This window comes from Coloeus monedula, assembly GCF_965178545.1.
Source record: "Coloeus monedula genome assembly, chromosome: 35".
Lineage (NCBI taxonomy): Eukaryota > Metazoa > Chordata > Aves > Passeriformes > Corvidae > Coloeus > Coloeus monedula.
The window spans coordinates 3,355,720-3,371,966 of record NC_138815.1 but is presented as its reverse complement, the minus strand read 5'-3'; the positions used below and the strand labels follow the sequence as shown (position 1 = coordinate 3,371,966).

General features: G+C 63.3%; 2 protein-coding genes across 3 annotated transcripts; one reads left to right on the top strand and one right to left on the bottom strand.

Moving 5' to 3' along the window:
• Positions 1-1,142: 1,142 nt before the first annotated feature.
• Positions 1,143-3,239, bottom strand: CD79A (CD79a molecule; the record flags this gene model as incomplete). The annotated part of the gene is made up of 5 exons (XM_082299961.1): positions 3,115-3,239; positions 1,983-2,399; positions 1,793-1,911; positions 1,354-1,422; positions 1,143-1,256 (listed from the first exon to the last, which is right to left on the bottom strand). Exons 1-5 carry the CDS (start codon positions 3,212-3,214, stop codon positions 1,143-1,145), a joined length of 819 nt encoding a protein of 272 aa, XP_082156087.1. The 5' UTR covers positions 3,215-3,239.
• Positions 3,240-3,813: 574 nt separating this feature from the next.
• On the top strand, positions 3,814-16,221 carry ARHGEF1 (Rho guanine nucleotide exchange factor 1). 2 transcript variants are annotated; one of them, XM_082299883.1, is made up of 31 exons: positions 3,814-3,943; positions 4,320-4,369; positions 4,803-4,886; positions 4,963-5,076; positions 5,360-5,458; positions 5,547-5,589; positions 5,813-5,918; positions 5,997-6,137; positions 6,657-6,686; positions 6,794-6,896; positions 6,978-7,059; positions 7,168-7,206; positions 7,671-7,724; positions 7,800-7,896; positions 9,120-9,304; positions 9,722-9,868; positions 9,961-10,043; positions 10,291-10,416; positions 10,819-10,933; positions 11,019-11,119; positions 11,560-11,637; positions 11,991-12,066; positions 12,175-12,342; positions 12,760-12,847; positions 13,036-13,143; positions 13,578-13,636; positions 14,222-14,368; positions 14,874-15,035; positions 15,407-15,564; positions 15,837-15,898; positions 16,007-16,221. In XM_082299883.1, exons 2-30 carry the CDS (start codon positions 4,343-4,345, stop codon positions 15,891-15,893), a joined length of 2,877 nt encoding a protein of 958 aa, XP_082156009.1. In that variant the 5' UTR covers positions 3,814-3,943; positions 4,320-4,342; the 3' UTR covers positions 15,894-15,898; positions 16,007-16,221. The 2 variants fall into 2 exon arrangements, with proteins under 2 accessions (XP_082156009.1, XP_082156008.1); XM_082299882.1 differs by having other exon boundaries at positions 7,551-7,724.
• Positions 16,222-16,247: the final 26 nt, after the last annotated feature.

Genomic DNA, 16,247 nt, shown 5'->3' with positions numbered 1-16,247 from the left:
GAACCCCCCAGTTCCACCTCAGATTTCCCCCCCAGAGCCTCCCATTCACCCCCAGGACCCCCCAGCTCTCCCCCATTTTCTTCTCAGAACCTCCCAATATCCCCAGGCCCCCCCTCAAGGGCCCTCAGACCCCACTCCAACCCCTATTTTCCCCTCAGATCTCCCCCCAGGGCCCCCCCATTCCTTTCTAGCACCCACATTCCCCGTCAGGATGCCCCCAGGACTCCCGGTTCCTCCCGATTTTCCCCAGTTTCTGCCCCAGTTCCCACACCGGGCCCGAGGCCACGCCACCCTCACGCGCCGGTGGGCGGGGCCAGTGCCAGCTCGCGCCGGCGGCCGTTAGGCGGCAGGCAGCGCTCGCGATCTCCCGCGCGTCGCTCCGATTGGCCCGCGGGGCCCCAGGGCTCGGGCGCTGATTGGCCGAAGGTACGGGGGCGGGAAAAGGGAGGGGCGGGGCCATCGCTCTGGGGGAGGAGGGGGCGGGTGTGAGGGAAGGATGGAGGCAAACTGGGAATAATGGGTGGAAATGAGGGAAAGTGGGGGGGGGAAAGAGGAAAATTCAGGCAGAAAAATGGAGGCAAAAAGCGGGAAAATGGGCTACAGCGAGGGAAATCTGGGGTAATGGGGGAGAATCGTGGGGAAATGGGGATGGTGGGGTGAAATGGGAGGAGAATAGAGAAAATGGGGAAAATGGGGATAAAGAGGGAAAATAGGGATAGTGAGGGCAAATGGGTGGAAATGGGGGTAATAGGGGAAAGTTGGGGGATGGTAGGAGAAAATGGGACATAGTGGGCTAGAACTGGGAATAATGAGGGAGAAATGGGGGGAAATAGGAGAAATTGTGAAGAAAGAAGAGCTAATGGGGGATAACGGGAAAAAATGGGAGAAATGGGGGGAAAATGGGATAAAATGGGGGAAATTGGGGATAAGGGGGAAAATGGAGACCCCATTCTCATTACTAAGTCATGACTTATTAAAGAATCATTGGTGATTTATTAGCGATTCATCAGCTTTATTGGGGGGGGGGGGGGAGGAGGCAGCACGGCCTTCAGTTACCAAAAGCAAAGCCTTTGGGGGGTGGGGGGGCATGCAGGAGTTTGGGGAGGGGTCCTGTGGGATCCCACCCTGTTTTAGGGGGTCTTTTAAGGCTTCTCCAGGAGGCCGTCGGTGGTGGGGGGGGTCCCCACATCCTGGTAGGTGGGCTGGACCCCCCGGGAAATGTCCTCGTACATGGAGCACTCATCCAGGTTCAGCCCCTGTGCAGGGGGAAATCAGGGTGAGTGGTTTAGTTTGGGGGTGATGGACCCCCCAGCCCCTTTTTTGGGGGGGCTCAGGGACTCTCCCCCCGGTCACCTCATAAAGATTTTCCTCCTCGCAGGATATTTTCTTGGGCTGGAGGAGCCGCTCGTTGGCCCAGCGCTTCTGGAAGGGGGGAAAAGAAAGGGTATGGGGGGAGTTTGGGGGACCCCCAGGGGGATTGGGGGTCTCTGGGAGGGAATTAGGGGTGGCAGGGGGGAATTGGGGGTGCCGGAGGGAGATTGGAGGTGGTATAGAGGGAACTGGGGGGTCTCCAGGGGAAAAGTTAAGGGTGGCAGGGGGTATTCAGGGGTACCAGGAAGGGGATTCATGGGTACGGCAGGGGGTATTTAGGGGTACCAGAACGGGATTTATGGGTACCCCTGAATACCCAGGAGGAATTAGGGTTGTCAGGACTGAAATAAGGGACACCAAGAACCAAAAACAGGGACACCAGGACCAGAATGAAGGGTCCCCCTTCTCGCCCCCTCCTCACCCTGAAGAGCAGCAGCAGCCCCGGCCCCGCGGCGCAGAGCAGCAGCAGCACCCCCTGCGCAGTCAGGATCCTGTTCTTGGTGGCCTCCCCCAGGTCCAGGAACGGCACTGGCACCGGCTCTGCCAGAGCGGGTGAGTCAGTCAGACCCCCAGAAACCCCCCCAAATCCCTCCAAGAGACCCCCCACTCACCACGGACCCACACGAAAGTCCCACAGGAGCGTGCGGCCACCTTGCCAAACTCCACCCGGCAGAAGTAGAGCCCGCTGTGGTTGTGCTCCAGGTGCCGGAAGCTCAGCGTGGACAGATTGTTGTGATGATCCACCTTGAGACCCTCACCCGAGGCCGACACCTCCTGGGGCCAGCTGCAGCTCCAGCTGTCCCCGCGGTAGCGCCGGGGACACACCTGCAGCCAGGTGACATTGGCGTCCGCCGGCGCCTCGAAGCGGCACTCGAGGGTCAGGGGGTCCCCGAGGGCTCCGGAGCGGGAGGGGGGCCCGGGCCACACGTGGACCTCTGGCCAGGGGCCACAGGAGGGGCCAGAGCGAGGGGTGATGTTCACAGCCAGGGAGGAAATCAGGAAAGAGGTGTCGTTGTGGCACTTGGAACCTGTGACAACGAGGGGGTCATCGAGGGGCACTGACCCTGCTGGGGGGACACTGCAGACCACGGACCCCCATGGGCCGGGGTCTCACACAGGGACCCTGCAGGTGACACCAGGGGGTCCCCACAGCCCCCCTCTGGCCCTCCTCCACCTCCCCCCCCGAGTTTCAGTTCCCACTGGGGACAGGAAGCTCTGGGGACAGTCCTGGGGTGTCCCAGGGGACACTCTGGCACAGGTGGCTGGGGGGAAGCTGCCGATGTTTTTGAGGTCCCCCAGAGACCCCTGCCGGGTTCGGGGATCCTCATGGGCATGGGTCACGGGCACTGGGGATCCACTGTTAGAGGCGTGAGGGGTGGGCACTGGTGGGACCCCCAAGATCCCCAGACCCAAGCCCTGGGACCCTGGAAGTCCTGCAGCGCCCCAACCCAAATCCCGAGACCCCGGAAATGAGATCCTCAGGACTCCTGAGACCCCAGAAATGAGACTCTGAAACCCCCAGAGCCAAACCCTGAGATCCCTGAGACCCCTAAGACCTCCTGAGCCAAGCCCTCAGACCCTGGAACTCCTGAAACCCCCAGACCCAAACACAGAGACCCTCTGAGACCCCCAGGACCCAAACCACGGCACTCCAGAACCCATAAAACCCCCCGGATCCAAACTCAAACCCTGAGACTCCTGAAACCCCCCAGACCCAACCCCCCCCCCCCCCCCCAGTGATACCTGGGAGGAGGAGGAGGAGGAGGAGGAGGAGGAGGGGGCTCGGGACCCCCTGTTTTGGGGCAGCCCCCCAGGTTTGGGGAGCGGCCTCCATCAGCTGCATCCGCACAGGCCTTGAAGGAGATTTGCCCCAGTGCCCCGAAGGGAGGGAAATGGGGGCCCCGCCCCATAGCCTTCCCAAAAAATCCCCTGGGACCTCAGAGGGGGGGATTAAGGGGGCAGGCGGGGGGCTTGGGGAATTGAGGGTCTCAGTGTTGGGGTGTTGGGATTTGGGTTTGGGGTCTCAGCGGTCTGGGGGTCTGAGTAACGGGATGTCACGGTTTGGGTTTTGGGGTTCCTGGGGTCTTAGCCGTGGGGTCTCAGGGTTTGGGTCGGGTGGTTTCAGGGCTCCTGGTGTCTCACGGTTTGGATCCGGGGGTCTCAGGGGTCTGGGGGTTTCCTGGTGGTCTCAGGGGTCCCGGAACCGTGGGCATTTCCGGCATTGGAGTGGGGGGGGGGTCTGTTGGGGGGGTCCGTGGGTCACACCCCGTGGGGGGGTCCGTGTGTCACCCGCGGGGGTCCAGTGGGTCACACCCCGCGTGCCCCATCCCCGCGGGGGGGTCCCTGTGCCCCCGGGGGGGCCGCGGCCCCACCCCACTTCCTGCAGGAAGCTCCGGCCGCTCCGGCACCGCCGGGGCCGCGCTTTGTGTCCGCCCGGGAAACGCCTTTTTCCGCCCTCCCCCGCACCCCGAAACACCCCAAAACACCACCCTAAACCCGCCCCTCCCCCCCCCCCCCTCCCCCGGACCCTACCCCCTCCATTTCCTGGATCGTTTCTCCAGCGCGGAAACAGGTACGTGAGGGGGGAGGGGGGGGCCGCTGGGTCATCCCCAAACTCCCCCTCAACCCCCCTAAAGCGTCCCCAAAGTTCCCCTTCACACCCCCCCCCCCCGGGGTCGCCCCCCGAATTCCCACGTGTGTCCCGCACCCCAAAGGGGTTTCCTGGGGGGGGGGGGGGGTCCACCCTGGCCCCCTCGCCCCGCCCCTTTCTGAATGGGGCCCTTTGTGCTGCACCGGAGCCGCTTTGAGCGCGGGGCCGCCTCCTCCCCACCCGCGACCCCTCCCCAAAACCGCGCGGGCGGGGGGGCGGAGAAACCCCCCTAACCCCTGAGACACCCTCACCCCCCCCCCCGCAAACCCTGAGACCCCCCCCTCAAACCCCCTCACAGGACGAGCACCCCCCGCGAGCAGGATGGAGCCGGAGGAGGCTTTTAATGGGGTGAGCGGTCCCCCCCACCCCTGGCGGGTCCAGAGACCTCCCCCGAGATCCCGCGGTCGCGGGGGGGTCCCGGGGGTCGCTGGGCCTTGGGGACCCCGCGGTTTTGGGGGGCTCAGGGGTCTTGGGGTTTTAGAATCCCGGGGGTCCCAAGATCGCAGGAGTCTGGGGGGGTCGGGGTCCCAAGATGTTTTTTCTGGGGGTCCCGGGGTCCTGGAGGTTTCTGGCATCCTGGAGTCTCAGTCTTGGGGTCACAGGATCTGGGGGAGTCCCGGCTTTGGGGAGTCCTGGTGGTCTCAGGGGGTGTTGGGGTGCCTGGGACTCTGGCGGTCAAGGGGGTCTCAGGGTCGGGGCTCCTGGGTGTATCCCGGGGGGCCTGGGGGACCCCACCAGCGCACCCCAGAGCTCCCAAATCCCCCCTTCGCCCCTCCCCAAGCCCCCCTGCGCGGGTGCCCGCGGCCCTTCGGCCGCTGCCATCATCGGCGCCGAGGACGAGGACTTTGAGAACGACATTGAGCCCGTGAGTGTGGGGAGGGGTCCCTGGGGGAATCCCCCGGGTTTGCCTCCCAAATCCTGACCCCGTGCCCCCTCCCCAGACCCCCGAGGAGCAGAACAGCCAATTCCAGAGCCTGGAGCTGCTGCGGCAGCATCCGCTCTCCCTCATGGCCTTCCTGCAGCACGTCGTGCTCCAGTTCGACTCCTGCCCCGTGGTGAGATGGGGAAGGGGCTCCCAGACCCGCCAGAGACCCCCCCAGTATCGGGGGAGGGGGGGCGGTCCTGAGGGTGAAATTTCCCCGGGGGGGCACCCGAGGGTGGGAGGCTGAACCCTTGGAGTAACATCTTGTCTCTGTTCCCCTCTCCCCGCTGGCAGGGGCTGGAGCTGAGGTAAAATAGGGGAGGGGGGAAGGTTTGGGGGGCTTGGGATTTCTTTGCGGGGGTTTGGGGTTTTTTTGGGGAGGTCACCCTATTTCCCCCCCCACCCCCCCCCCCCAGCTTTGCTACTTGCACGTGGACATGCTGCGGAGGATGAACCCCAAGGAGGGCAGGAAGCAATTCCTGGAATTCTGCCACTTGTTCCTGGACAAGGCAGGGGTGAGAGACCCCCCCCCCAGACTCCCCGAGACCCCTCCCCACCCCTGGAATGGCCACGCCTGTCCTGACGACTCCCCCCCCCTGACAGCTCCTGCGGGTGCCCATCCCACACCACGTCCAGTTTGAACTGGGTGAGTGACACTGCAACTCCCAACCCCCCCCACGACCCCTTCCTCTTTTTATGGGGTCCCAACCCCTCCAGCCCCAACCCTGCCGGAAACTCTGCCGGAAATGCGGTCGGGGCCGGAACCTCCCCGAGCTCCCAGAGCCAGGGAGGCTTTGGGGATCCCAAAAGTGGGGGGGGGGGGGTTACAAAGTGGGGAGGGGTCTCTACTGCCCCCACCCCCCTCCCAGAACGGACCCGCCCGGAGCTGCTGTCGGAGGAGACCCAGCGGCGATTCCTGCAGGACATCCAGAATTTCCAGGAGCCGGAAATTTCCCGGCAGCTGGAAGACTTCAGGTCTCGAGTGGGGGATTTTGGGGTTAATTTGGGGGGGGGGGTGGTTCTGGGGTCCCAACGCCTCGTGATCCCCCCCAGATCGAAGCGGTTGATGGGGATGACGCCGGGGGAGCAGGAGCTGTCGGAGCTGGAGGGGAGCCGCGCCCGGGATCCCTCGGGATGCGAATCCAGGGAGAAGCAGCTGGCGGAGCAGCTCCTGGCACGGCTCGAGGAGATGCAGTGAGTGGGGAGGGGGCTTCACCCGCGGGGTAACCCCCCGGGATCCATGGGGTGACCCCCCCGGACCCCGCGTGGATCCCTGGATCCTCTCCCGGGCTGCTGAGATTTCGCTGGAATCCGTGGGAGCGCCTTTCCAAAAACTCGCCAATTTTCACTTAAACGCGAGTCCGGAAATTCACGGACCGCCCCTAAGTCTGGGGAACGCCCCTAAATCCTTGGGACCACCCCCGGTTCATGGCGCTACTCGTAAATTTGTATAATCCCGCCCCAAACCCGTGTGTTCCTCGTAACATCCTTGTAGTGCCACCCAAATCCTCGTGGAACCCCCCCCCAAATCCATGGAACCACCCCCTAAAACTGCATAACTCCTCCCCAAATCCCTATAAACTCCCCAAATCCATGGATTTGGAGCAGCCTCAGGTGGAATTTGGGGGGTCTGATAAGATTTAGGGGGGGTCTCAGGTGGAATTTGGGGGGCCCCAGATGGAATTTGGGGCTCATCCTCTTCTCCCTCCGCAGCCTCACCATCTCTTCCGATGAGGAAAAAAGGTGAGGGGGGGGCTGGGAACACTTGAGGGGTCTCGAGTAGGTCTTAGGGGACCCCCAGGCCCCCCAATCCTCTCAGATCCTCCCCAATGCCCCCCCCCCCCCCCCAGCTCCCTCATCTTCGGCGCCATCGTCACCTACATGAAATTCCTGGGGGTGAGGACCAAGGCGGGCGATGCCAAAAAATCCAAATCCAACTTTTTCCGTAAAAAGGTGAGACCGCCCCCACCCCCCAATTCCCCCAAACACCCACAGACCCCTGTTGACCCCCCCCCCACACACTTTTTCCTGTAGATTTCTGGGAAGGAGCCCCAGGGAAAGGCCCGGAAGGGGTTCAGCCTCCCTGGGGCAGCGCTTTGGGGTCGTGATGCTCATGGTGAGTGGGGGGCGTGGGAGACCCCTCCCCACCTCCTACAGGACCCCCCCGGGTCCCTTTTTGCTCTCCCTCCTCTCAGCTGCCTCTTTTCCACATTTTGTTTCGTAGGTGCTGAGTTCAGGCAAAGCAAAGGCCCCGAGAGTGAAGGTACCCCCGGAATCCCACCCCATTAATCCCCCACCCCGCCATGAGACCACCACCCCATTAATCCCCCCCCACCCTGGGGGGCTCAGCTTTCCCCATTCCATTAATCCCCCACCCCATTTATCCATTAATCCCTGGTCCTTGAGCCCTCCTACCCCACTGAGGATTCCCCCCCGTTGCCCCTCTTCATTAACCCCTCAGTATCCCCCCACCCCATTAAGCTCCCGCCCAATCCCCCGTCTTAACACAGAGCTCCCCAATGTTCGGGGGGGGTTTCACAACTCCCCAGACATTTTGGGGGGAGCCCTGGGGGACTTCCCCTGACCCCCCCCCCTCCCCTCCCTCAGCTGAGAAGCCCCCCCACCCCGAACGGAGGGGCCCGAGGGGGGCCGAGCGTAGTGAGGGGGGGTCTTCCCGCCCCCCCCGCGGTGGGGGGGGCACCGCCGGGACACCTGACCCCCCCACAGGCCTGGCTGTCACTGTGACCCCCCCGGGCGGGGACAGCGCCGAGGCTGAGCCAGGTGAGGGGGGGGGTCTGTTTTGGGGGGTGGGAGTCTCATCCTCCCCCCACCTCACTCTAAACCCCCCTCATCCAGGGACAGACCCCCCGGGACCCTCAGAATTGGGGGACCCCCCACCGGAGCCCCACCCTGGGGAGCAGCACCCAGCAGAGGAGGGGGCTGAGAGTGAGAGGTGGGTGAGACCCCCCCCTCCCAATTTCGGGTGTGTGCCCCCCAACCCAAATTGTCCTCCCCAAATACCCCCCCAGAGGTAACCCCCTCCCCAAATTATCCCCCCACCCAAATTAACTCCTCCCAGTTGACCCCCACAAATTTTTCCCCCCAATTAATTCCCTGCAAATTAACCCCCCCAAATTACCACCCACAAACTAATTCCCCCAGATTAACCCTCCTGCCAAAATTGGACCCCATTTCTAAATTAAAGTTGTCCCCAAATTATCCCCCTTCCTAAATTAACTCCCTGCTAATTAGTCCACCCAAATTAACACCTCCCCCAAGATGGAACCCCTCATCCAAATGAACTCCCCCCCCAAATTAACTTCCCCCTCAAATTAACCCCCCCGAGGCTGTTGGGAGCTGAGACCCCCCCCCCCACCTGCTGCCCCCTCCCCCCCCCCGAATTAACCTCACCCCAAACTACCCCTCCCCTGATGCTTTTGGGAGCTGGGACCCCCCCCCAAATCAATTCTCTCCCCAGACGCCGCCTCAGGTTGGTGACCCCCCCCTTGCATGACCCCGGGGGGGCTCGGCATTGCCCCCCCCCCCAAGTTAACCAGCTAAGTACTTCCCTCACCCCGCATGGACCCCCCCACCCCAAAAATCACTCACCCTCTCCTCCCCATCTCTCTCGCACGCCTCCCCCTTTCTGTGTCCGTCCTTGTCTCGTCCATGTTCCCCCCCCCCCCCCCCCGGTTTTTTTTGTGTGGCTTTTTTGGGGCCCCCCCCTCAGGATTCCCGGGAAATTGGGGCGCTCCGAGAGCCTCCGGGTGCCCGAGCGACGCCGCTCCCAAAAAATGGGGGGGGGTCGCCAGCACCCCCCCCGCTCCCGCAGCAACGCCGACCTGCAGGGACCCCCCCCCACGTAGGTTGGGATTTGAGGGGAAAAAACCCCAGGATTGGGGTTAAAACCCCCCAGGATTGGCATTAAAACTGCCCCAGTTTGAAATTTAGGGTGGGGCCACCCCCAAGATCGGTGTGAGACCCCCAGATTTGGGGAGACTTCCACTGCAGGGGTTTTTAGTGGGGAGGGGTCACTCCAGGACAACCCAGTGGCATTTGGATTTGGGGGGAGGGTCTCCTCAGGACCCCTCCCATGGGATTTTTACCGGGAGGGGACACACTTAGGGCCCCCCCCCCCCCTAATTCCTCAATCCCTTCCTCTCTCTCCTGCCCCAGCCTGGAGCCGGGGGGGCCCGGGGGGGGCGACCCCCCGCCCTTTCTGCCTCGGCAGCCTGAGGAGGCTCTGCCGCGCCTGGAGCCGGAGCTGGAGCAGGAGCCGCCGGCCTGGCGGGAGCTCGCGGCCCCCGACGCCCTCCTCAGGCTGCCCCAGCGTGAGGTGCGGCGCCAGGAGGTCATCAACGGTGAGTGGGACCCCAAAAACCACCCCAAAAAACCACTTGTCAGCCCCAAAAACCCCCCGGGACCCTCCCAAAACCTCTTAAACCCACCAGCATCCCAAAACACCCCCAAATCCCCCTCCTCGTTATCCCAGATGAGGTGCAGAGACAGGAAGGTCATCAACAGTGAGGGGAACCCCAAAACTGACCCCAGAAATCATTTCAGCACCCCCAGAAACCACCCGAGGACCCCCCAAATCCCCCCTAGAGCTGCTCCTGATAGAGCTGTGGGAGCTCTTAGAGCTTCCCGAATCTCCCCCAAAACGCCCCAAAATCCCTCCGAGACCCCCCCAAAATCCCTCAGTAATCCTCCAAAGACCCTCTAGACCCTCCCCAAATCTCTCAGGACCCCCCCAAAAACTCCCAAACCCACTGCTCCAGAGCTGTTCCTGACGGAACACGCGCACGTGCGGATGCTGCGGGTGCTGCTGGAGCTCTTCTACCAGCCCATGCTCCGCGAGGGGTTTTTCGACGAGCAGGAGCTCTCCAACATCTTCCCGAGCCTCGAGGACCTTGTGGAGGTTCACAGTGAGTCGGGGGGGGGGGCCCGTGGCACTCCCCAGGGGGGATTTTGGGGCTTTTTTTTGGAGGGGGTGCGACCCCCCCTTGTCCTGTCCCAGCTTTGTTCCTCGACAGCCTCAAGAAGCTGCGGGAGGAGAGTGGCTTCATCATCGCCGAGATTGGGGACGTGCTGCTGGCCAGGGTGGGGTTTTGGGGTTTTTTGGGGGGGTTTTGGGGCATCGGGGTGGGAATGGGGGTGCTCGGGGGAGCCTCTCTGAGTCTGGGGGTCCATGGGAGCGCAGAGGGCTCGTGTTTGAGTCTGGGGTCCCACACACGTTCTCGGGGTCCCCCAATGATTTTTGGGGAGGTCTCACCTGAGCCTCGGGGGTCTCACCGATAGTTCTGGGGTGTCCCCGAGGTTCGGGGGGCCCCCTCTGCCCCCTCCCCAGTTTGAGGGCACCGAGGGCAGCTGGTTCCAGAAGATCTCGGCGCGGTTCTGCAGCCGCCAGAGCTTCGCCCTGGAGCAGCTCAAGGCCAAGCAGAGGAAGGACACCAGGTTCAACCTGTTCATCCAGGTACCCCGAAACCCCCCCCGGGACGCCCCAAAAACACCCCACAGCCACCCCAAAAAGTCGGGGGGGGGGTGTTTGGGGGTCAGCACGAGGACATGAGGTTTAATCAGTTCACCCATGTACCCCAAAAACGTCCCCCAGGAACCTGAAATATACCCCTGGGGACCCCAAAAATACACCCCGAGTGTCCCAAAAAATTTGCAGTGGGTCTGGGGTTATTTTAGCAGTGATTGGGGGGGGGGGAGGTCAGAGGGGGTTTGGGGTGGTCAGCTCAAGAACACAAGGTTTGATAAGTTCATCCAGATACCCCAAAAACACACCCTGGGGCTCCCAAAAACACCCTCTGGGGGACCCCAAAAACCCCGGGTACCCAAAACCCTCCCCAAATCTCTCTGGGCCTCCCAGGAGGCCGAGAGCCGCCCGCGGTGCCGGCGGCTGCAGCTCAAGGACATCATTCCCACGGAGATGCAGCGGCTCACCAAGTACCCCCTGCTCCTGCTCAGCATCACCAAATGCACGGGTGAGTGGTCCCAAAACCCTCCAGAACCCCAAAAAGCACCCGAACCCCCAAAAAAACCCATTCTGAGTCCCCAAATCCCTCCTAGAAGTTGCAGCTGAGCGGGCCAAGGTGGAGCAGGCTGCCGAGTGCTGCCGCCAGATCCTCAACCACGTCAACCAGGAGGTCCGGGACATGGAGAACCTCATGGTAGGACCCCCAAAATCCCCCACAAAACCCCTGGGAACCCCCCAAAATGCCCCAAATCCGTGGTGGGATCGCCCACCTGCAATGCCCCTCCTTCACCTGCTGAGGATGCCAGCGCCTCACACATCCTCAGACCCGCTCCGGGACTCCCAGAATCTTCCCTGGGACCCCCCACATTCCCTCTGAACCCCCCCCTCGGTTTTCCAAGAACCCCTTGGGACCCTCCAAGGTCCCCCAGAACCCCCACAGGACTCCCCCAGATCCTTCGTGGGACCCCTCGTTCAGCGGTGTCTGTAATGCCCCCTCTTCACCTGCAGAGGGCGCCATAACCCTCCCAAATTCCCCCTGGGACTTCCCAAATTCCCCCTGGGACTTCCCAAATTCCCCCTGGGACTCCCCAAATTCCCCCTGGGACTCCCCACATTCGCCCTGTACCCCTGCAGAAGCTCAAGGATTACCAGCGGCGCCTCGACCTCTCCAACCTGAAGCAGAGCACGGACCCCCTGCTGAGCGAGTTCAAGGTGAGGGGAGGGTCCCAGGACCCCCCAAATTCATCCCAAACCACCTAAACCCCCCCCGTTTTCCCACTCTGACAACCCCAAACCCCCCAGATCCCCATAAATCCTATCCCAAACCCCCTAACTCCCCCAAAATCCTCCTAAATCCCATTCCAATTCCCCCAGTTCCCCTCCCTGATCCCTCCAGACCCTCCTGAGCTGCCCCCCAAAGCTCCCCAAGCCCCCCCAGTTCCCCGCAGACCACCAACACCGGTCACCCCCAGACCTCCCCCAACTCCCTCAAATCACCCCCAAACAACCCGAAAACCTCTCCAAACCCCCCCAAAACCTCCCAAAAAAACCCCAAATCCCCCCAGAACACCGACATCACCAAGCGCACCCTGGTGCACGAGGGGCCCCTGACCTGGCGCGTCACCCGCGACAAGGCCGTGGGTGAGCACATTTTGGGGGTGGGGGGGGTGTGGAATCCCCAAAATTCGGGGGGAGGGGTTCCTGCGACCCCTCTACCGACCCCCCCCCTGAATTTCGGGGGCCCCGCAGAGGTGCAGGTGCTGCTGCTGGACGATCTGCTGGTGCTGCTGCAGCGGCAGGAGGAGCGGCTGGTGCTGCGCTGCCACAGCCGCGCGCTCACCCCCGCGCCCGACGGGAAGCAGATGCTGAGCCCGGTGATCCGCCTGCGCTCGGCCATGACCCGCGAGGTGGCCACAGGTGCGGGACGGCGACTTTTGGGGGGGGGGCTCGCCCCGAGTTCTGGAGCGCTCGCCTCAGTTTGAGGGAGTTCGGTTCGGTTTGGGGGAGCCTGGCTCGGTTTGGGGCTTGTTTTGGGGGCCCGTGGGGTTTTGGAGTGTGTAGGGGTTCTTTTGGGGCACCTGGAGGTTCTTTTGGGGGGCCTGGGGGTTGTTTTTGGGGTGCAGGGGTTGCTTTTGGCATTTAGGGGTTGATTTTGGGGGCGCTCAGGGTTGATTTTGGGACGCTTGGGGCTCGTTTGAGGCTGATTTTAGGAGCTGTGGGCTCACTCTGAGCCGCTCAAGGCTCAGTGTTGGGGGTCCTGGGCTTTTTTTGGGGGGATCCCGGCACAGGGGTACCCCAATCACCCATGACCCCCCAAATTTTGCTCCCGCCTAGACCACAAGGCCTTTTACGTCATCATCAGCTGGGAAAACGGCGCCCAAATTTACGAGCTGGTGGCCCAGAGCGTCTCCGAGAGGAAAAAGTGAGGGAGGGGCGGCTTTTGGGGGGGGTCATGGGGGGGCTTGGGGGGTTCTGAGGGGAGGGTTGGGGGTCCCTGGTGGGATATTGAGGGTCTTGGAAGGGTGATTGGGGGCCTTGGGGGTCCTGCGGTTTTTTTGGGGGGGTCCTGGGGGGAATTTGGGGGGTCCTGATCCCCCCGACCCCCCCCAGCTGGTGCAGCATCATCAGTGACACTGCGGGGTCCCTCAAACTGCCGGGGTCCCACCGGGCCAAGGCGGCGCGGGCCGGGGGGGGACATGGCCCCCAGGGCCACCTGGAGTGAGTAAAAACCCCAAAAACACCCCAAAACTGCACCCAGAGACCCCAAATCCCTGAAGAACTGACCCAGAAACCCCAAAACCCCCACAGGGCCACCTGGGATGAGTAACAGCCCCCAAAAACTGCAAAAATCCACAGAGACCCCAAAATCCACCCAAACATCCCCCAGGCCATCTGGAGAGAGTGAAACCCCCAAAAAAACCCCCCAAAAATGCACCCAGCCACCCCCAAAAACCCACCCACAACCCCCCAAAACCACCCCAAAACCCACCCAGCACCCCCCAAACCCGTGTCCTGAGCCAGCCCCAGCCCCTAACTCCCCCCAGAGCCCCCCCCCAGAATCCCCCTGGATAACCAGGGGGGCCTTTTGGGGGGATTTGGGGTGGTTTTGGGTCTCTTTGCTGACCCTCCCCCCCCCCCCCCCCCCCCACCAGTTACCGGGACCCCTCTGAAAATGGTGGGGGGGCCCTGAAGGAGCCACTACCCCTGGGCGGTAAGTGGGGGGTCTTTGGGGGTCTTTGGGGGCTTTTTGGAGGGTGTTGGGGTTTTAGGGGTCTTGGAGAGGGAGTTTGGGGTATCCTGGGTGGGTTTTGGGGAATCTTGAGGGTCCTGGTTTGGAGGGTCTCGGGGAATATGGGGGTCCTGGGGGCTGTTTGGGGAAGTTTTGGGTGTTCTGGGAGAGGTTTGGGGCAGTTTGGGAGGTCCCAGGGGTGGTTTTGGGGTTCGTGGGGGGGATTTGGGTTGGACTTCAGAGTGTCCCAGGAGTAGGAGAAGGACAGGGCTGTGGAAGGCACCGAATTTGGGCAGGTTTGGGAGTCCTGGGGGTAAAAACCCCCCAAAACAGCAAAAATCCACCCAGAGACCCAAAAAGCCCTGAAAAACTGACCCAGGAATTCCCAAAACCCCCAGGGCCACCTGGAGTGAGTAAAAATCCCCCAAAACCCACCCACAGAGGCCCCAAAAAGGGGGGGCTTTGGAGCGTCCCAGGTGGTTCTTGGGGTTCCTGTGTGGTTTTTGGGTTTTCCCAAGGTTGTTTTGGGGGTGTCCCTGGGGGGTCTCAGCCCGTGTCCCCCCCCAGAGCGGGAAAAGGATGGGGCCGTGGAAGGCACTGAATTCGGGGGCCCCCCCGAGAAACGTGAGGCCGAGAGAGGGGGCCTGGGGGGGCTCCCCCAACCCCCCCGTGGTCCCGAGGGGGGGGGGCTGGCGGCCGCTGCCCTGCAGAGAGGTGAGACCCCTCCCCAAATTCATCTGCAACCCCCCGTTGACGTCCCCCTGAGCCTCAAAACCCCCCTAAAACGACCCAAAACCTTCCAAAACCCAACCGGAACTGTCCCAAATACCCCCCAAACCCCCCCATCCTCCCCCCAGACCCCCCCCAAACCACCCCAAAACCCACCCAAACCCCCCCAACCCCCATCCTCCCCCCAGACCCCCCCAAACCACCCCAAAACCCACCCAAACCCCCCCAACCCCCCATCCTCCCCCAGACCCCCCCCAAACCACCCCAAAACCCCCCCAACCCCCCATCCTCCCCCCAGACCTCCCCCCAACCCCCCCAACCCCCCCATCCTCCCCCCAGACCCCCCCAAACCACCCCAAAACCCCCCCAACCCCCCAATGCCCCCTCAAAACCCCACCCAGACACTCCCCAAACCACCCCAAATTCCCTCTAGACCCCCTCCAAAATTTCCCCTAAAAGCCCCCCCCCCCCTTTTCCCGTGCCCCCCCAGTGGCCGCGCTGCGGCAGCTGCTGCAGGCGGGGGGGGGCCACGGGGACCCCTCCGAGCAGGATTTGGGGGGGGGTCCCGGCGCGGCCCCCCCCGAGCAGGAGCGGAGACACGCGGGAGATGGGGCCGAGAGCGACGGCGAGCGCCCCGAGGGGGGGGCCGCAGGTGGGGGGAGGGGGCACCGAAATTTGGGGAGGGGGTCAGAGAAAAGGAGGGGGGGGGGGGGGGTCTGCGGGGGCGTCAAAAAAGGGGAAGAGGGAGACAAAAAAAGGGGGTGGGGGCTCGGGGAGGAGGCAGGGAAAGGGAGGGTGGGGGGGGCGAAATTTCGGGAGGGGGTCAAGGAAGGGGGGAGGGGTCTGCAGGCACGGGGGGGGGGTTGGAGGGGGTAAAAAATGGAGAGGGGTCAAGGGGGGAGGGTCAGAGAAACGAGCATCTGGGGGGGGGGCACTGGAACTTGGGGAGGGGGTGTCCAGGTTGTGGGGGAGGGTCCTGACTTTCATTGTGTGACCCCCCCCCCCCCTTTAAATCTCTTGTAGGGGCGGCCCCCAGCGGCCCCTGGGGGACTCCGGGGGCGCTGCCCGAGGCAGGGGGTCCCGAGCAGAGCCCACCCCCCAATTTGGGGCTGTCCCCGGGCCCAGCAGCCTGGCTGGGGGCTGAACTGGGAGCACTGGAGGAGGCCCTGAGGGGGCTCAAGGTGAGGGGGGAGCACGGGGGGGGGGGGCCCCAGGGCGGTGTTCCGGGGAGTTTTTGGAGGGCCTGGGGGGGCTGTGACCCTCGGCCAAAGCGGGGGTAGAGACTACCGTGCTCCCAAAAGAGGGTTTGGGGGTCTCTGCCCCACACAAAAAGGGGTGTAGGGACCCCCCTGGTGTAGCTGGGACCCCCCGTAACGGGATTGAGGGGGGGGGGTCTTTCCCTCCCCAAGAGGGGTGTGGACCCCCCCAACAACCGTCCGTCCCCCCCCCCCAGGAAATCGAGGACCATTACTGGCAGCTCTTCCTGGCCAAGCGCAGCGTCTTCACGTGAGGGAGGTGAGGGGAGGGGGCTGCAGCTTGGAGAGGGGTCCGGAGGTCTCCCTCTCTCCCTCCGCCCCCCCTGACCTCCTCTTACCCCCCCCCCCCCCCAAAAAAACCCCCCAGGACGATTCGCGACCCCCCCTCAATTCGGGGCTGCAGTTCCTGGAGCCGCCACCGGAGGGCGACAAACGCCGAGCCTGAAGTTCTTGGGGAGGGGTCTCCACGCACCCCCCCCCCTTTTTTATTTTATTTTGGGGCGGGGTGGTCCCCCCACATCCCGCTCTGGGGGGGTCCCCCCGCTGCCCCTCCTGCGCTGTTTGTTTTGGTTTTATACATTTGCTGCGATTTTATATGAATTTATATG

Bases quoted from the DNA above. Each gene is read 5' to 3' on its own strand.
- ARHGEF1 (XM_082299882.1), top strand. From the start codon at position 4,343: ATGGAGCCGGAGGAGGCTTTTAATGGG. The intron at 9,869-9,960 runs GTGAGTCGGGGG...GTCCTGTCCCAG, and splicing joins GGACCTTGTGGAGGTTCACA to CTTTGTTCCTCGACAGCCTC. The intron at 10,934-11,018 runs GTGAGTGGTCCC...AATCCCTCCTAG, and splicing joins CAGCATCACCAAATGCACGG to AAGTTGCAGCTGAGCGGGCC.